Source organism: Chiloscyllium plagiosum, chromosome 10 (genome assembly GCF_004010195.1).
Source record: "Chiloscyllium plagiosum isolate BGI_BamShark_2017 chromosome 10, ASM401019v2, whole genome shotgun sequence".
NCBI classification, from domain to species: domain Eukaryota; kingdom Metazoa; phylum Chordata; class Chondrichthyes; order Orectolobiformes; family Hemiscylliidae; genus Chiloscyllium; species Chiloscyllium plagiosum.
The window spans coordinates 199,143-216,889 of NC_057719.1; the positions used below are offsets into that span (position 1 = coordinate 199,143).

Genomic DNA, 17,747 nt, shown 5'->3' on the forward strand with positions numbered 1-17,747 from the left:
GGGCTTATGCCCGAAACGTCGATTCTCCTGCTCCTTGGAGGCTGCCTGACCTGCTGCGCTTTTCCAGCAACACATTTTCAGCTCTGATCTCCAGCATCTGCAGTCCTTACTTTCTCCTCAGTATTTATGACCCCTTGAGAAGTTGGGGGTGAGCTGCCTTCTTGACCCGCTGCAGTCCATGTGCTGTAGGTTGACCCACAATGCCCTTAGGAGGATATTCCAGGATTTTGACCCAGTGACACTGAAGGAACAGCAATATATTTCCAAGTCAGGGATGGAACTTGCAGGGGGTGCTGTTTCCATGTATCGGCTGCCTCGTACCCATTCTCTCCCAGAAAACAATTATAGGGTAAGTTGGTCATGGCCACGTGTGGAAATTTGATAGAATTATTCAAAACCATAAATTTTCAATATTTACTGTGTTTCCACTAGTAGGACTGTCAGTAACCAGGGAATGTTGTGGATCATTGGCAAAATAACCAGAGTGAAGATTAGGAAACTTTCTTTACATGAGAGAGAGAGAGAACTTGCACAGTTACTGCCTTTGCTGTTTGAATTAGTGTATCGCTGGACATCGGAGTGCATCTGGGAAAATTAACAAACAGTGAAATTCACAACTGATCTTGGAGGAACTGTTGGGCAAAGTTCACAGCACAGAATCAGATAAGTTAATCGTTGTTTTAAGTGTGGCCTACAGAGAATCTGCAGTGGTGAATAGAGTGGGTTCTTTCTTGATTATATGTTATCTTAAAGAGGTTTACAAAATTATGAGGGGCATGGATAGGGTAAATAGGCAAAGTCTTTTCCCTGGGGTCAGGGAATCCAGAACTAGAGGACATGGGTTTAGGGTGAGAGGGGAAAGATATAAAAGAGACCTAAGGGGCAACGTTTTCATGCAGAGGGAGGTACGTGTATGGAATGAGTTGCCAGAGGAAGGGGCCGGGTGCTGGCAGGTGGGACTAGATTGGGTTGGGATATCTGATCGGCATGGATGGGTTGGAACGAAGGGTCTGTTTCCATGCTGTACATCTCTATGACTATGACTCTATGGTGAGTTGTGATCATGTGGGTAAATGTGAGGTTATCCATTTGGTAGCAAAATCAGTTTATTATTTGAAAAGTTACAAATTGAGAAAGGAAAATGTTCAACAAGACCTGGTGTCCTTGTGCACTACTTGCTGAAACTAAGTGTGTACAGGCAGCAGGCAGGCAAGAAGGCAAACTCTATGGTGGCCTTTATAGCGAGAGGATTCTAGTACAGGAGCAGGGATGTCTAGAGACCATGCCTGGAGTCTTGTGTGCAGTTTTGATCTCCTTATTTGACGAAGGATGTTCTTGCTACTGAGGGAATGCAGCGAAGGTTTACCAGATGATTCCTGGGATGGCAGGACTGATGCTTGAGGAGAGACTAAGTTGGTTAGGATTGTATTTTCTGGAGTTTAGAATAAGGAGGAATCTCATAGAAACCTATAGAATTCAGGCAGGACTGGACAGATTGAATGCAAGAAGGATGTTCCCAATACTGGGGGAGTCCTGGAGTCATAGTCTAAGAATAAGTGACAGCGGTCAGTCTGTGGAATTCACTATCACAGAAAATGGTTGAGGCAAAAATATTGTGTTTTCAAGAAGGAGGGAGCTATAGCTCTTGTGGTGAAAGGGATTATGAGATATGAGGGGAGGGTGGGATTAGAGTATTGAGCTCAATGATCAATCAGATTATATCGAACAATGGAGCAGGTTCGATGGGCTGAATGGCCTACTTCTTTGTTTCTATGCTTCTATGGAAGGTGCCATCTGAAAGAGTGTTGGGAGCAGATTCGGTTGGAACTTGCACAAAGGAATTGGAGAAATACTTGAATAAACTTACCATGCAATGGGGGAAAGGCAGGAGGGTGGGAACAGATGAATAGTTTGCTAGGAATAATGCAGACATGATGGGCTGAAGGCTCACTGTGTTTATGTTTATGGTTCAATCAGTAAAAATGATACAGGACTCAATAATTCCACACAACAAACCACAAGTCCATTTGCAACTTCCTCGCGGTCTATTGGAATTGATTAGTGCAGGTGAGCAATCTGGTTATGTCCCCCAGTTGTCTCCTGAGAAAGGGCTGCATTATCCTTTGGAAGATTCGGATCTCGGTGTCAAGATGCACACTGCACCATCTCGAGGTCGGAGAGTTCCTGTGTCCATAATTTCATAAGTGTGGCCTGGAGCATGTTGGAAGTCAAACCTTTGCAGGAATTTGGACAAAATCACCTTTGCTTCCATCTGGATAAAGAGGATCAAACTTTAATATCAGGGACCCAATTTGCTAATCACACATTGTGTATGCTAGTTCTAACACTCCAGTTTTATTTTGTCAAACACTTAATATTTGAAAATAAAACACTGGGAATAACACTGTCTATATTCTATATACAATTGTTGGGTATTATTCAATAACCACAGTGTCTCAAATTAATAATATACATATTATAGAAAACACAACTTGTTACTGAGCTTTTTTGAATTCATTGAGAAGATGCAGGAATCACTGACTTGGCCAGAATTTACTATCCCTAATCGTCCTGAAGAAGGTGGTGGTAAGCTGCCTTCTCCAACCACTGCAGACACCACGGCACTGTTAGGGAAGACTTCTTACTCAGTGACACTGAAGGAAACAGTGATATATTTCCAAGTCAGGATGGTGAATGACTTGGAGGGGAACTTGCAGGGGGTGGTGTTCCCATGTATCTGCTTTAGATTAGGTTACAGTGTGGAAATAGGCCCTTTGGCCCAACAAGTCCACACCGACCCGCCAAAGCGCAACCCACCCATACCCATTCCCCTACATTTATCCCTTACCTAACACTACGGGCAATTTAGCATGGCCAATTCACCTGACCTGCACATCTTTGGACTGTGGGAGGAAACCGGAGCACACTGCTGCTACTGAGCGTCGGTGGTGGAGGGGGTGGGTGTTTGTGGATGTGGTGCCAATCAAGCGGCTGCTTTGTCCTGGATGGTGCAAGCTCCTTGAGTGTTGTTGGGGCTGCCCCCATCCAGGGCAAGTGGGGAGGATCCATCACACTCCTGACTTGTGCCTTGTAGATGGTGGACAGGCTTTGGGGAGACCGTTGGCTGAGTTAATTGCCACAGAATTCCAGGATGTTGACAGTGGGAGATTCAGTGATGGTAATACCATTGAATATCAAGGAGCAGTGGTTAGATTGTCTCTTATTGAAGATGGTCATTGCTTGGCATTCCTGTAGCGTGAATGTTACTTGCCACTTGTCAGCCCAAGCTTGGATATTGTCCACATCTTGCTGCATTTGAACATGGACTGCTTCAGTATCTGAGGAGTCGCAAATGGTGCTAAATATTTGCAATCATCGGCGAACATCCCATTTCTGACCTTAAGATGGAGGGAAGGTCATTGATGAAGCAGCTGAAGATGGCTGGGCCTAGGACACTCCCCTGAGGGACTCCTGCAGAGATGTCCTGGAGCTGAGATGACTGACCTCCAACAACCACAACCATCTTCCTATGTGTCAGGTCTGACTCCAACCAGCGGAGGGTTTGCCCCCGATACCCATTGATTCCAGTTTTGCTAGGGCTCAAATATGGCCTGGATAACGAGGGCTGTCACTCTCACCTCCCCTCTGGAATTGTCCAGGTTTGAACCAAGGCTGTAATGAGGTCAGGAGCTGAGTGACCCTGGCGGAACCCAAACTGAGCATCACTGAGCAGGTTATAGCTGAGCAGGTGCTGCTTGATAGCACTGTTGGTGACCCCTTCCAGCACTTTACTGAGGATTTAGAGCAGACTGATGGGGGGGTAACTGGCTGGAACATATCATCAGCCATGACCTCATTGAATGACAGAACAGACTCAATGGGATGAATGGTCTACTTCTGCTCCTCTGTCTTATGGTATTATAATGCCAACTCCACATACAATTAATGTTACTTAGCATATCAATGACATTACCTGTGCAAAAACCTGGCCAAGACAGGAACGTGGCCCTAAAGTGAACGGGAAATAGCAGTAGTAGGGTCTGGAATCAATCAAAATCCATGTGTTAGTTGCATCATAACTATTGGACATTGAGTCTCATCAATGGCTTTTACACAAACAATAGGTTTTCAGAATAAAAGCCGAAAGAACCGCAGATACTGTAAATTAGAGACAAAAATAAGAATTGCTGGAAAAGCTCAGCAGGTCTGGCAGCGTCTGAGGAAGGGTCACGTGACCTGAAACATTAACTCTGATTTCTCTCCACAGACGCTGCCAGACCTACTGAGCTTTTCCAGTAATTTCTATTTTTGTTTGTGACAGATTTATGGAATTCAATTTCACAACTGGTTTTGAGGAAAGACAGACTTGGGGATATCTATTGACACTTCCTCCTCTCAGGGCTTCTCTTGAACGAAATATTTTCCAGGTGCACATATTGTTGTGACGTAAAAAACAGAGCAACACTTACTTTGGAGCATTCGGATGGAATCGCTCAGGGTCAAAGGTCAGAGGGTCATCAAAGAATTTGGCCATTCGGCCCATGATGTAGGTGTTGAACTGAAAGAACAAACCTCTGTTAGTAAGTGAATGACAAAACTGCTGTTTCAAACTAATTTAATTCAGATAATCCTGGAGCTTGACAGTGCCAGACAGTGGTTCCTAGTTAAATCTAATCAATGAGACATTCTGGAAGGCAGGCAATAGATGTGCTTGCCAGCTCCTCGCTGGACACACCAGTGATAAAGACGAAGCATTTTCCATCTCACCAAATCTGCTTTGGGTTCAGAAACAGAGATGATTCTGAGGTGATGCCCTCTGGTTCTAGACTCTCCCACAAGGGGAAACAACTTCTCATCATCCACCTTGTCACCATCCCCCTTAAAATCTTGAATATTCCAATAAGGTCTCCTCTCATTCTCCAATGACCAATACCCCCTACTCAGCTCAGAAGAACATCCCTCCTTATGCAGGATCAGTCTCATGAACCTTCTCAGCACTGCTTCCAAAGCCAGGATATCTCTCCTTAGATAAGGGCAATCGAACTAACCACAGCTGTGGTCTGACCAGCTCTTTATGTGGTTTTAGCAAAATCTCCCAGTTTTTATACTCTATTCCCCTTGAAATAAAGGCCAACATTCTATTTGCCTTCCCTATTATCTGGTGAACTTGGACAGTAGCGTTTTGTGATTTATATACTAGTTCACTCAAATTCCTCCGTTCCGTAGCTTTCTGCAGTCTTTCTTACCAACTTTGACAGATGCACCATAGAATGCATTCTATACAGATGCAGCATGTCTTGGTTCGGCCAACGCTCTGCCCAGGACCGTAAGAAACTACAGAGGATGTGAACACAGCCCAGACCATCACGCAAACCAGCCTTGACTCCATCTACACTTCTCGCTGTCTCGGACTGGCAGCCAACATAATCAAAGTTCCCCCCCCCTCCCCACCCCGATTATAATCTCTTCCAACCTCTTTCATTGGGCAGAAGATACAAAAGCTTAAACACACAGACCAATGGATTCAAGAACAGTACCCACCCGTTTAATCCCCCACCCACAATCCCTCAATAAAAAGGAAGGAAGTTACTGGGGTTGTAGAGGCGATGGGAACAGGATGGGACATGGTGAGGATGTGCATAAATTGTTGAAACAGCTGAGATGACTGAGAACATGCATCTAGTGGCACATGTGCGATGTTATGGCTTTATTAGTAAAGTATGAAGTACAAAAGCAAGAAAGCTCAGGTGAAGCTGCACAAAAGACAAGCTCCTCAATTGCAGCTTTGGGTCCAATTTTGGACACAGCATTTATGGAAGGGATCTATGGGCCTGGTTGGGGGCATTAGTTACATGGGGAGAGTGAGATATTCTCTTTGGAGAAGAGAAAATTGAGGGGAAATCCAATCAACACATTCAAAGTCTCCAGAGTTCTGGGCAGAGTTGTTCAAGAGAAACTGTTTCCATTGAGGGGGGGGGGGGGCAGATTGAGAGTAGTAAAGGAGGAACAGTTGAGGTGATTGGTTAGGATTCAGGGTACAGTTTCCTGATGAAGGGCTTTTGCCAGAAATGTCGATTTTCCTGCTCCTCCGATGCTGTGCTTTTCCAGCACCACAGTAATCTTGACTCTAATCTCCAGCATCTGCAGGACCTACTTCTGCCTAGGATTTAGGGTACACTGATACTGTGGGGAAACAGTCAACTGAGGCTTTCCAAAGAAGATTGGATAATTATCTGAAGAGAAAAATATTGTAGGGATGGGGAGGGGACTCAGTGAATCACTCTCACATATAACTAGTACACACTGCTGAGGCACCAACATAACTGCTCTATGATTCTCATCTTTAATCGACAAAACATAATCAGGAATAAATGCTACTCCTTTTAACATATAACTCAACAACTTACAATCACAGAAACTCCGCCAGGGACCTTTATTCCTTCAATGACCATTTCCTGTGACAACCAGCGACTGGTCCCTGGTCCTGGGGGGTACAGCCTCAGAGTCTCCTTTATTACCTGTGAGAAAGGGATCATGACCACAATCACACCGTTAGAAAACTGAAATGAGGTTTTCAATCACAATCCATTCCTGACAGGGACACAGTTCGGAACCAGACAGCAAGTGCCACAGGATTTGAATATCAATGCAATGAATTAGGAGGCATCTTGAAAATGTTTTATGAGTGGTGTGCTTAGAGTTTCACTCTGCATCTAACCCTGTGCTGTCCCTGTCCTGGGAGTGTTTGATGGGGACGGTGTAGAGGGAGCTTTACTCTGTATCTAACCCTGTGCTGTCCCCGTCCTGGGAGTGTTTGATGGGGGACAATGTAGAGAGAGCTTTACCCTGTATGTAACTCTGTGCTGTCCTGTCCAGGGAGTGTTTGATGGGGACAGTGTAGATTTCATGAAAAAATAAACTACAAAAAAGTTGCGAGTGATCTGTTCATAGTCTTGAGGATAAGGAGAGGAATGCCGGACAAGAAGTTATAACCTTATCATTAAATATTCTTCACACAACGATTGGTGGAAACCTGATGCCGTCTGAGCTGAGAACCATCCAGCCCAATCTGGATTTTCAGAACAGGGATTGGATTGAGTGTTGGCTAAAGGGAGAGCCTGCAAAGGTGGGTGAATGGAGCTCAGCTTTAGATTAGTTCCAATCTAACTGAATTATGTAACGCCTGTGGGTCTGAATGCCCCCTTCCTATTCCTGTTCCTGTTCCTGTTCCTGTTCCTGTGAGATGGTTTGTGTTATATGCGTGTCATAACATGATGTGTTTGGTGCCACGCAAATGCATCCACACCAATCAGAGCTGCACCTGATTCATATACAGCAATTGGCCAATGTCATCAGCAGTAACATCACTCTTCAACCCAACAACTTCATCCACTTCTGCTTGCAACCTGAAGGAGAGAGAGAGAGAGATCGCATTATCCAGGAACACAGGAGTATCCTGGGAATAAACTTACATTACTATAGTTTCCTTGCAGCTGAGGTTGTTAAGGAGTGATCTGGACAGGATCTTAATGTGGAGGAAATGAGGGGAAATAGGGTGGATCTTCCCCTACAGTGGCAGAATCTCCAACAAGGAGACTAACGCGGAGGACTGGAGCTCATTGAAGCAAACACAGGGGACGTTTCATCACACGACTCGTGTGAATGTGGCAACTATGTCTGCATGAGATTCGAGGCAGTAAGTCAGTATGAAGATGGAGGATTGTTTGGGAATTGTAGATACTGTAGCTAAGGAGAAAAGGTAAAGATCTAGGATGAAAGAGACAGAGAGTGTGCACAACTTCGTAACTCCTCAATAAAATATTTTAGAAGCTGTTGTAATATTGGAATTGCAGCACCCAATTTTCACACAGCAAACTCCCACAAACAGCAACGGGATTGTGATCAGATCATCTGGTTTTGAGAGCTGTCGGTTTAGAAATGAAGGATAAATATTTGTCAGGGGAGAATTGTTCTGTTCTTCTGCAAAATAGTGGCTGTGAGGGGGAATCTTTGTCAATGACCCGAGAGGTAGATAGGGCCTTAGTTTAACCTTTCATGCAAAGACACAAGCTCCAACATGACTGTTTGAGAGTTTCAGCCTGGATTATAGGTACAAGCCTCTGGCAGGGACTGAGACTCCTAGCTTTCTACCAGAATCACAAAGGGGGTCATTTGGCCCATCATCTCTGCACGAGCTGTTTGCATCGGCAAGCTGGCATTGCAATTTTCCTGTCTTGTCCCCATATCCTTGCACATTGTTTCTTGTTAAATAATCATGCAGTGCTCTCTTCAATGCTTCAATTGTACCTGCTTCCACATTTCCATAGAGTACATTCCAGAACTGAGCCATCATTTTGTGGAAAAAATTATTTCTCACACTGTGTTGCTTCTTTTGCAAATCACTTTAAATCTGTGCCCTCTCATTCTTTATCCTTTTAAAAGTGGGATCAGTTTCCATTATCCATTCTATCCAGATTGTTCATCATTTTGAAAATGTTGATAGATCTCCTCTTAGCCTTCTCCTCTGCGCAAAAACATTCCCAACTTCTCCAAGCTATGAAGGTTTTCATTCTTAGAATCATTCTTGTAAACCTCTTTTTCACCTCCAATGTGTTTACATCTTTTCAATAATGTGGTGCCTACAAATCTACACAATACTGAAGTCTAAATGGAGCCTAGCAAGAGTCTTGTACAAGCTCACCACCATCTCCTTTCCCTTCTCCGTATACTCCTATTAATAAAGCTAAGGATACTGCATGCTTTTATAACTGCTCTCTCCCTTGTCCTGCCACCTCCAATGATGTGTGCATCTACACACCCAGCTCCCTCTGGTCCTGAACCTTCCTTAGTGTTATATCCTCTATTTTACATTGTCCACCAACATTCTTTGACGAAATTGCATCACCTCACATTTATCTGTATTAAATCACATTTGCCATTGTGATCCTGTGCAGTTACTGCCTTTGCTGTTTGAATTCATGTATTGCTGGACATTGGAGTGCTTCTGGGAAAATGAACAAACAGTGAAATCCACAACTGATCCTGGAGGTACCTGTTTGGGAGAAGTCACAGCACAGAGACAGATATGTAAATAGTTTTAAGTGCAGCCTTGGGGCCTTGCTGTAAGTCTGCAGTAGTGGATAGATTGGGTTCTTTCTTGATTATATATTTTATTGAGATATGTCTCTTGATTAAACTTGAAAATATAAGTCATAAGTATTAAGTTAGACTGGGGCAGTGTTTTGTACAGGAATAAGACGGTGCTATTTTCTGGGTCTGTAGATTGAAAGAAGCAAAAATGGCCCTTAAGTAGGGAGATGCTCTTCATGTCAGATGTGGCAGTTTAGGGAGAGTTTATGTGTTACTGAGGATTATATCTGCAATAAATGCCGTTGGTTGCGAATCCTATCAGATCAAATGGAACAATTGGAGCAACAGTTGGAGGCAATGAGGAATTTACAAGAGCAAGGGGGCATGATGGATGGCAGTTATAGGAAGGGGGGAAAGTCACAGATACAGTCACATAGATGGGTTAACTCCAGGAAAGGTAAGAGAGGTAGGCAGGTAAAGCAGGAGTCTTCTGTGGCTATCCCCTTTTCAAAGAAGTATGCTGTTCTGGAAAATGTAGGGGGTGATGGATTCTCAGGGGAATGTAGCACGAACAGCCAAGTTTCTGGTATTGAGACTGGCTGTAATGCAGTGAGGGGTACGTCAGGTTCCAATGATCGACTGTGTTCAGGGACTCTCTAGTCTGAAGCACAGACAGACGTTTCTGTGGCCAGCAGTGAAAAATCAGAATGGTGTGTTGCTTCCCTGGTGCCAGGATCAAGGATGTCTCAGAGAGGGTGCAGCATGTTCTCAAGGGGGAGAGGGGCCAGCAGGAGGTCATTGTCCACATTGGAACCAATGACATAGGAAGGGAAAAGGTTGAGATTCTGAAGGGAGAGTAAAGAGTGTTAGGCAGGAATTTAAAAAGGAGGTCCTCACGAGTAGTTAAAACTGGATTACTCCTGGTGCTTTGAGCGAGTGAGGGCAGGAATAGGAGGATAGAGCAGATGAATGCTTGGGCTGAGGAGCTGGTGTATGAGAGAAGGATTCACATTTTTGGATCTTTGGAATCTCTTCTGGGTAGAAGTGACCTGTACAAGAAGGACGGATTGCACCTGAATCAGAAGGGGACTAATATACTGGCAGGGAGATTTGCTCGAGCTGTTATGAGGGTAGTCAATTGCTTGGTTACAGTTTCTCCTGCTCGCCTTTCATTCCAGTCTATCCTGCCCAGCTCTGCTCTTGCCCTAGTGAGGTCAGCCCGACGCCAATTGATGTTTGTTACTGTGGGTTGCCCATTGTCATTCTCCATCATCATCCTGAATCTTACAATGATCACTATCTCCTAACTCTTCTTCAGGCAAGGGATTTCAAGCCACTGATCGATAACTATCACTACTGGGCTCTTTTAACTTACACAAAGCCTCTTAATTTGAAGTCAAATTCTGACCTTTACTCTCAAATTGACATTGTAAAAGATGTACCAATTAGAATTTTGACTGTGAAAAATTTCCAGATACACTTACTTGACGTTCAGTTCCTTTCACTCCCCCCGCCCCAAGTCTCTGCCCCAACTCCCCAATCCACTCACCCACTGTCCTTACTTTTTTCTTATTTCAGGTTGCCGTGTCAACTCCATGATGACAAAAGCAATCAGATTGGCTGTTGTCTCTTGACCTGTGAGGAACAAAACACTCGTCAACTGGAACGCTGCTCCGGGAACCAAATATGGGAAGGCTTTGCACAGGGGCAGAAGAGATTGACTAAAATCCTACCAGGGACGAGGGACTTCAGTAACCTCGAGAGATTGGAAAAGCGGCAATTGTTTTCCTTAGAGTAGAGAAGGTTAAAACGAGATTTAACAAAAAGTTTTCAAAATCAGAAAAGATTTTGGTAGAGTCAACAAGGAAACACTATCTCCACTTGCAAGAGAGTCCGAGTTAAATAATTGGCAAAGAACCAAGCTGGCAGTTTGGATCCAGGGAATTGTTAGTGCTTGGAAGTTCCTGCTGTAAAGTGCAGTTGACATTGGGCCATTGAATAGATTCGAGGCTGAGTCAGATGGATTTTTCATCCTCAAGGAAGATGAGAGTTCCAGGGCCAGGTGGGAGAGAGGAGCTGAGGTCACAGGCAGGCTTGATGTTATTGATTGATGAATTTGGCTCAGGAAGGCTGAATGGTCTGCTTTGGCTCCCAATCCATCCTCGATGTCCTTGTGACTTGAAGGAGGGCTTTACAGTGGAGGGAATTCGAAGGGATACTGGGGGGATTACAGGACCAATCTGTTCTCTTTAGGGTGAAAGTTGGAGTAACAAGCCCAGAGAACCCTGGAGTTCTGAGGAAGGGTCACTCAACCCAAAACATTAACTCTGATTTCTCTCCACACATACTGCCAACTACTTCCAATTTTTGTCCCAGAGAACCCTGGATGTCCAAGAATATTCAGAATTAAAAGGAAAAGAGGGACATATAACAATTACAAAGGCAGCAAAGTAACAGAGGCCCCAGAGTATAGGAAGTGCCAGAGAGGGGGAGAATCTTTCCTAATTAGGAGAGCAAAGATAGGGAGGGGGGAATAAGAAAACACTGGGGAGCAAGATTAGGGAGAATCCCAAGATATTCTACAAATAAATCAAGGAGAGGGGAGGAAAATAACTACATAAAGTGTAGGACAGTTAGAATGGGGCATGAAGCTGGAAGATATTGATAAAGTGTTAAATAAGTACTTCACATCTGTCTTTACTTGGGAGAACAGGAATGTAGTACAGAATTTGAGAAAATGAACTGCATTGTTCTTGAGCAGATTGATCGTAGAATCCCTAAAGTGTGGATAGAGGGCATTCGGCCCATCACGTCCACACCAATCCTTCAAAGAGCAACCCGCACAGACCCAACCCCTCACCCTATTCCTGTAACCCTGCGTTTCCCATGGTAGCCTCCCTAGCCTTCATATCCCTGGATGCTATGGGCAATTTAGCATGGCCAATCCGCCCCAACCTGCACATCTTTGGACTGTGTAGGGGAAACCAGAGCAGACACTCACACAGACACAGGGAGCATGTGCAAACTCCACACATACAGTTGTCAGAGGCTGGTAAGGCAGCAGTGCTAACCACTGTGCCACCCTGATATGAGAAGCAAGGAAGTTTTGGAGGTTTTGGTGAATTTAAAAGTGGGAAAATCCCTAAGTCTGGATGAGTTGTATCCCAGGCTTACAGGGACCCTGACCCAAATATTTAAATTGTCTCTGGCCACAGGGGAGGTGCAAGAGGACTGGAGGAGAGCTAAAATAGTTCTACTTCATAAGAAGGCGCGGTAGAGATAGACTGGGGAATTATAGACCAGTAAGTCTCACATCTGTGGTAGGAGAACTATTGGAAAAAGTGGTGAAGGAGAAATTTAATCTCCATTGAGAGAGGCCATGTTTGGTCAGGCAGAGTCAGCCTGGGTTTGTCAGGGGGAGGCCATGCCTAACAAATCTGGTGGAACTTTTTAAGGAAGACACCAAGTGTTTGGATGAGGGTGGGCTGTTGATATAAGACCATAAGAAATAGGAACAATAGTAGGCCATTCGGCCTCTCAAGCCTGATCTGCCATTCAATAGGCAACATTCCATATGTCCACTTCCCTGTGATACTTTATTCCCTTACTGGTCAAGAACCTTCCTATCTCAAGCTGACACATACATAAGGAGTATTTGGATTTCAGTAAGGCTTTTGAAAAGGTGCTACATAGGAACTGATGCAGAAGGTAAACGCTTATGGAGTCCAAGGTAACTTGGCAAATTGGATTCCACATTGCCTTTGTGACAACTGACAGAGGGTGTTTGTAAAAGCTGTTTGTGTGACTGGAGTGCGGTGTGCAGTGGGTGTCCCACATGGATCAGTGCTGGGTCCCTTATTGTTTGTGACATTCATAAATGATGGAGATATGATTGTTGGGCGGGAGGGGGCGATGATAAGTAAATTTGTAGCTGTCACAAAGATTAGCTGAGTGGCTGACAGGGAGCAGGAAGGTGTTAGGTTACAGGAGGATATAAACGGATTGGTCAGATGGGCACATCAGTGGCAGATGGAGTTTAACCCTGATCACTGTGAGGTGATTCATTTTGGAAGAAGCAACAAGACCACGGAGCATTCAATGAAGGACAGGACACTGGGAATCTCAGAGGGACACTGGGATCTTGGGGAGCTTGTCCTCAGATCCCTGAAGGTGGCAGGATACAATAATACGATAGTTAAGAAGGTGTATGGGATACTAGCCTTTATCAGTCAAGGCATAGGTTGTAAAAGCAAGGAGGTGATGCTGGAGATGTACAGGTCTTTGGTGAGGCCACAGCTGGAGCACTGTGGGTAGTTCTAGTCCCCACACTATAGGAAGGATGGGATTACACTGGAGGGGGAGCAGAGGGGATTCACCAGGATGGTGCCTGGGATGGAGCAGTTTAGCGATGAAGGGAGGCTGGATAAACTCAGATTGTTTTCATTGGAGCAGAGACAGCAGAAGGGGACATGATGGAGGTGTGTAAGGTTATGAAGGGCATAGACAGGGTGGGTGGAAAGCAGCTGTTCCCCTCAGGTGAAGCGTAAATAACAAGGGGGCATCATTTTAAAGTGGAGGGCAGGAGGTTTAGAGGGGTTTTGAGGAAAGATCCTTTTCACTCCCAGAAGAGAGAGAGAGAGAATGGTAGGGATCTGGAGGCTGCTGCTGGAAGAGGAGTTGAGGTAGAAACGTCACAATTTTTTAAACAGTACTTGGGTGAGCTCTGAAGTGTCATAACACTCAAGGCCTATTGCGGGAAAGTGGTACTAGTGTAGGTAGGAATGTATGTTTGGCAGTACAGACTTGATGGGCCAAAAGCCCCCCCCCCCCCGTACTGTATGACTGTACAATGCTGTGAGGGTTTTTTGAAATGCGGAAGGCAAGGTGGCTCAGTGGTTAGCACTACTGCCTCACAACACCAGGGACCCAGTTTTGACTCCTGCCTTGGGTAACCGACTGTGTGGAGTTTGCACATTCTCCCAGTGTCTGCGTGGGTTTCCTCCGGGTGCTCTGGTTTCTTCCTACAATCCAAAGATACACAGGTAAGGTGAATTGGTCACGCTAAATTGCCCATACGGAGAATGGGTCTGGGTGGATTACTCTTGAGAGGGTTGGTATGGACTTGTTGGGCTGAAGGGCCTGTTTCCACACTGTAGGGAATCTATCTAATCTCATGATGTTATGTATAAAATGATCATAGAAGGAAATTTAGTCGTAACTTTGGAAATGAAATTGGATAAATATTTGAAAAGGGGTATGTTACAGTGTCTTGGGGATCGGAGGGACTAATTGGATAGCTGGCAGAGGCATGGTGGGCAGAATGGCCTCTTTCTGTGTCTTTGTTACATCCCTGGTGAATTATAACTGTTTGTACTTCATTGGGAATTAACCCAAAGCGAGAACCTATCTTTTGTCAGTACAGACCACATTTGTTTATTATCCTAGAGCCCCATGACGCAGTCTGCTGTCAGGGAACAGGGACTCTGACAATGGAGAGGAGGAGTGAGTACTCTAACTGACCTGCAATGAAGAAAGTAATGAAGTTGTCCAGCATCAGGCCATCGTCATATTCCCCTTCTTGTTCTGTAAAAGACGTTTACAGCAGAGTGAGAGAAATGAACTTGCTTGTGGTTTTACTCTGTTCCAACATCCACGTCATATTAAGCAAGGATTCCAGCACTAATCCTAGAGGAACATCACTGTCTACCTTCACCCTCTCTGAAAAACAATCACAGAAACAGAAAATCACAGTAGGAGCAAATCATCCAGCCATTCAAAATTCTCAGCTGATCATCTATCTTAACGCTATCTACCCACTATCTCCCGATACCCCGGTATCTTTAAAATTAAAAAAGAAAGTCATTCTCTTTCTGCTTTATATGCAGTGATCTGGCCTCCATAGTCGTCTGTGGTACAGAATTCCACATGTTCACTACCCCCTGTGTGATTAACAGCCATTCCCTCCCATTGTGGGTCAACCTACAGCATGTGGACCGCAGTGGGTCAAGGAGGCAGCTCACCCCCACCCTCTCAAGGGGCAACTAGGGATAGGATAATAAATGGTGACCCAGCCAGCGATGTCCACATCTTACAATAGAATAAAAAGATACTCACTGTTTGCTGTCCTTAAGCATTTTTTTAACCCAATCTTCTCAGTGTCACAAAGCTGGTCCCTTTTTTGTAAAAGCTGTTCCTTTTTTCAAGGATACTATGTCCTTGGTTTTTTTCAGAGGGGTAATAAACCTGCTCCCGGTGCCAATTAGACTGATTTGGTACAGAGATTAAAGGATATTAAGAGGCCTTTTTGTTTATATGTAAACAGATGAGACTTCAGGCTAAAGTGATCATGTTTTAGAAGTGACCTGTACAATGAAAGGGGCATGGTCAGTCCAGAGCTAGTTAGGGAGTTCAACAGTAAGCTGTGTGAAAACATGCTGTCCCTCTCTTTCTCCCTCTCTCTCTCCCTCTCTCTCTCTTTCTCACTTTCTGCCCTTCTAACTTCAACCTATAAGCATCTGTTCCTTTTTTAAACTGTATTTTAAGGGAGTTTGCTTATTGGAACTGTTGTGTATACTGTATGTGGAACAGCATAATTACGTCTAGTTTGGATAGACTGAGTTCTGTAAGGATTCTTTATTCTGTTCTTTGTGTTTCATTATGCAATTATGTGAATAAATTTTTGTCTGTTTTAGAACCTGGTAGTCAACCTTGCTAAATTACTCCGGGTGATTTTCACTGTATACTGACCGAAACAAATTGCAAAGCTATAGTCTGGGGCTGCCTGCTTAAGATTGTTTTACGTGGTCTGACCTAGTCCACAACATCAGCGCATAGGCCCAAACTTTGTTTACCAGCTTTTTAATATGTCACTATGTCAAAAACTTTCTTAAATTCTGTATAGATAACATAAACACCAGATGAAGCACACATACGGTCTGTTAATAAATATTCACTACTTCCACCACTGAAACATGGTGAGAGGAGCTAGCTACAAGGTACACTGTCACAATTCACCAAGACTCGTTCGACAGCATCTTTGAAACAATGCATTAACATCCCTCGTTGATATCACAGGTCGACGCAACATCGAGGGCCGAAGGACCTGTACTGCGCTGGATCGTCCTATGTTTGATATGTTCTATGTAAGTATGCTGACCAGTACTGTAGTCTCATCAGTGCTCTGCATAACTGAAGGATAACCTCCCAACTCTTGCAGTCAATTCCCCTCACAATAAACTAGACCATTCTATTAGTTTCCCTGATTACTTGCAGTGATTCATGCACAGAATTTCTCAGATTTCTCTGCATCTCAGAGCTCTGTGACCTCTCACCATTTAGATAATATGCTTCTTTTTCCATCCTTTCTGCCAATATGGACACGTCACACTTTTCCACATTGTACTCCACTTGTCAGATATTTGCCCATTCACTTAACCAATCTATATTCCTTTATAGGCTCCTTATTCCTGCTTCACAACTAACTTGCTTACCTATCTTTGTGTCATCAGCAAACCTAACTACCACACCTTCGATCTCTTCATCACAAGTTCTAACTTGTAAAGAGTTGTGGCCCCAGCACTGACCCCTGTGATACACAATTGTGACATCCTACCAGCCTGAAAAACATCCATTTATTCCTACTCTCTGCTTCCTGTCAGCAAGCCAATCTTCTATCCATGCCAGTGTGTTATTTCCAATACTTTTATTTTCTGTAATTGCCTTTCATGTGCTTTATCAAATGCTTTCTGGAAATACAATATATTCACTGGATCCCCCTGTATCTACAAGTTGCTTCTTCAAAGAATGCCAATAAAAGTTAAACATTTCTTTCTCAGGCACTCCCAGATTAATTCAAACTTATCTAAAGGGCCTTGTTCTCAATGATAACTTCTAGCATTTTTCCCTTTGACAGACATTTTAACTATATCGCTGTTCTTTCATTCTCACTGGGTCAAAATCCTGGAACTCTGTTCCTAACAGAGTCATAACACCCCAAGGAATGCAGCAGTTCAAGAAAGCAGCTCACTACCACCTTCTCAGGGCAATTAGAAATGGGTAAGAAATACTGGTTTAACCAGCAACACCAACATCCCAAGAAAGAACAAACTCTGCAGGGGCATGGGAACCCAGACTGTAGCTTTAGGGTGCAGGACCTGGAGTGTAGGGAGGTTAGGAACAAGGCATCAATCTCAGATGAGGGTGCCTGTAAACAGGAAAGTTGCATGAAGTGTGTATATTTCAATGCAAGAAGTATACGAAATAAGGTAGGTGAACTTGCAGAGTGGGTTGGTACCTGGGACTTCGATGTTGTGGCTATTACGGAGACATGGGTAGAACAGGGACAGGAATGGCTGTTGCAGGTTCCAGGGTTTAAATGTTTTAGTAGGGTCAGAGGTGGGGGTAAAAGAGGGGGTAGTGTGGCATTGCTTGTCAAAGATAGTATTACAGCTGTGGAAAGGACGATGGAAGACGACTCGCCATCTGAGGTAGTTTGGGCTGAGGTTAGGAATAGGAAAGGTGAGCTCACCCTGTTAGGAGATTTTTACAGGCCTCCTAATAGTCCTAGAAACGTAGAAGAAACGATTGTGAGGATGATTCAAGAGAAGAGTGAAAGTAATAGGGTGGTTGTTATGGGAGACTTTAACTTTCCTGATATT

At 44.2% G+C, this 17,747-nt stretch overlaps 1 protein-coding gene across 1 annotated transcript in view; it reads right to left on the minus strand.

Annotated features, from left to right (window-relative positions):
• Positions 1-1,947: 1,947 nt before the first annotated feature.
• The window catches only part of LOC122553321 (cholesterol 24-hydroxylase-like), a 26,633-nt gene continuing 10,833 nt past the window's right edge, over positions 1,948-17,747 (minus strand). The window contains exons 4-10 of the mRNA XM_043696879.1: positions 14,611-14,673; positions 10,653-10,725; positions 7,322-7,406; positions 6,408-6,518; positions 4,470-4,558; positions 3,974-4,040; positions 1,948-2,272 (exon numbers count right to left, since the gene is read on the minus strand). Coding sequence (XP_043552814.1) covers positions 2,117-2,272; positions 3,974-4,040; positions 4,470-4,558; positions 6,408-6,518; positions 7,322-7,406; positions 10,653-10,725; positions 14,611-14,673 — 644 coding nt within the window. The 3' untranslated portion in view covers positions 1,948-2,116. The remainder of the gene's footprint in view (positions 2,273-3,973; positions 4,041-4,469; positions 4,559-6,407; positions 6,519-7,321; positions 7,407-10,652; positions 10,726-14,610; positions 14,674-17,747) is intronic.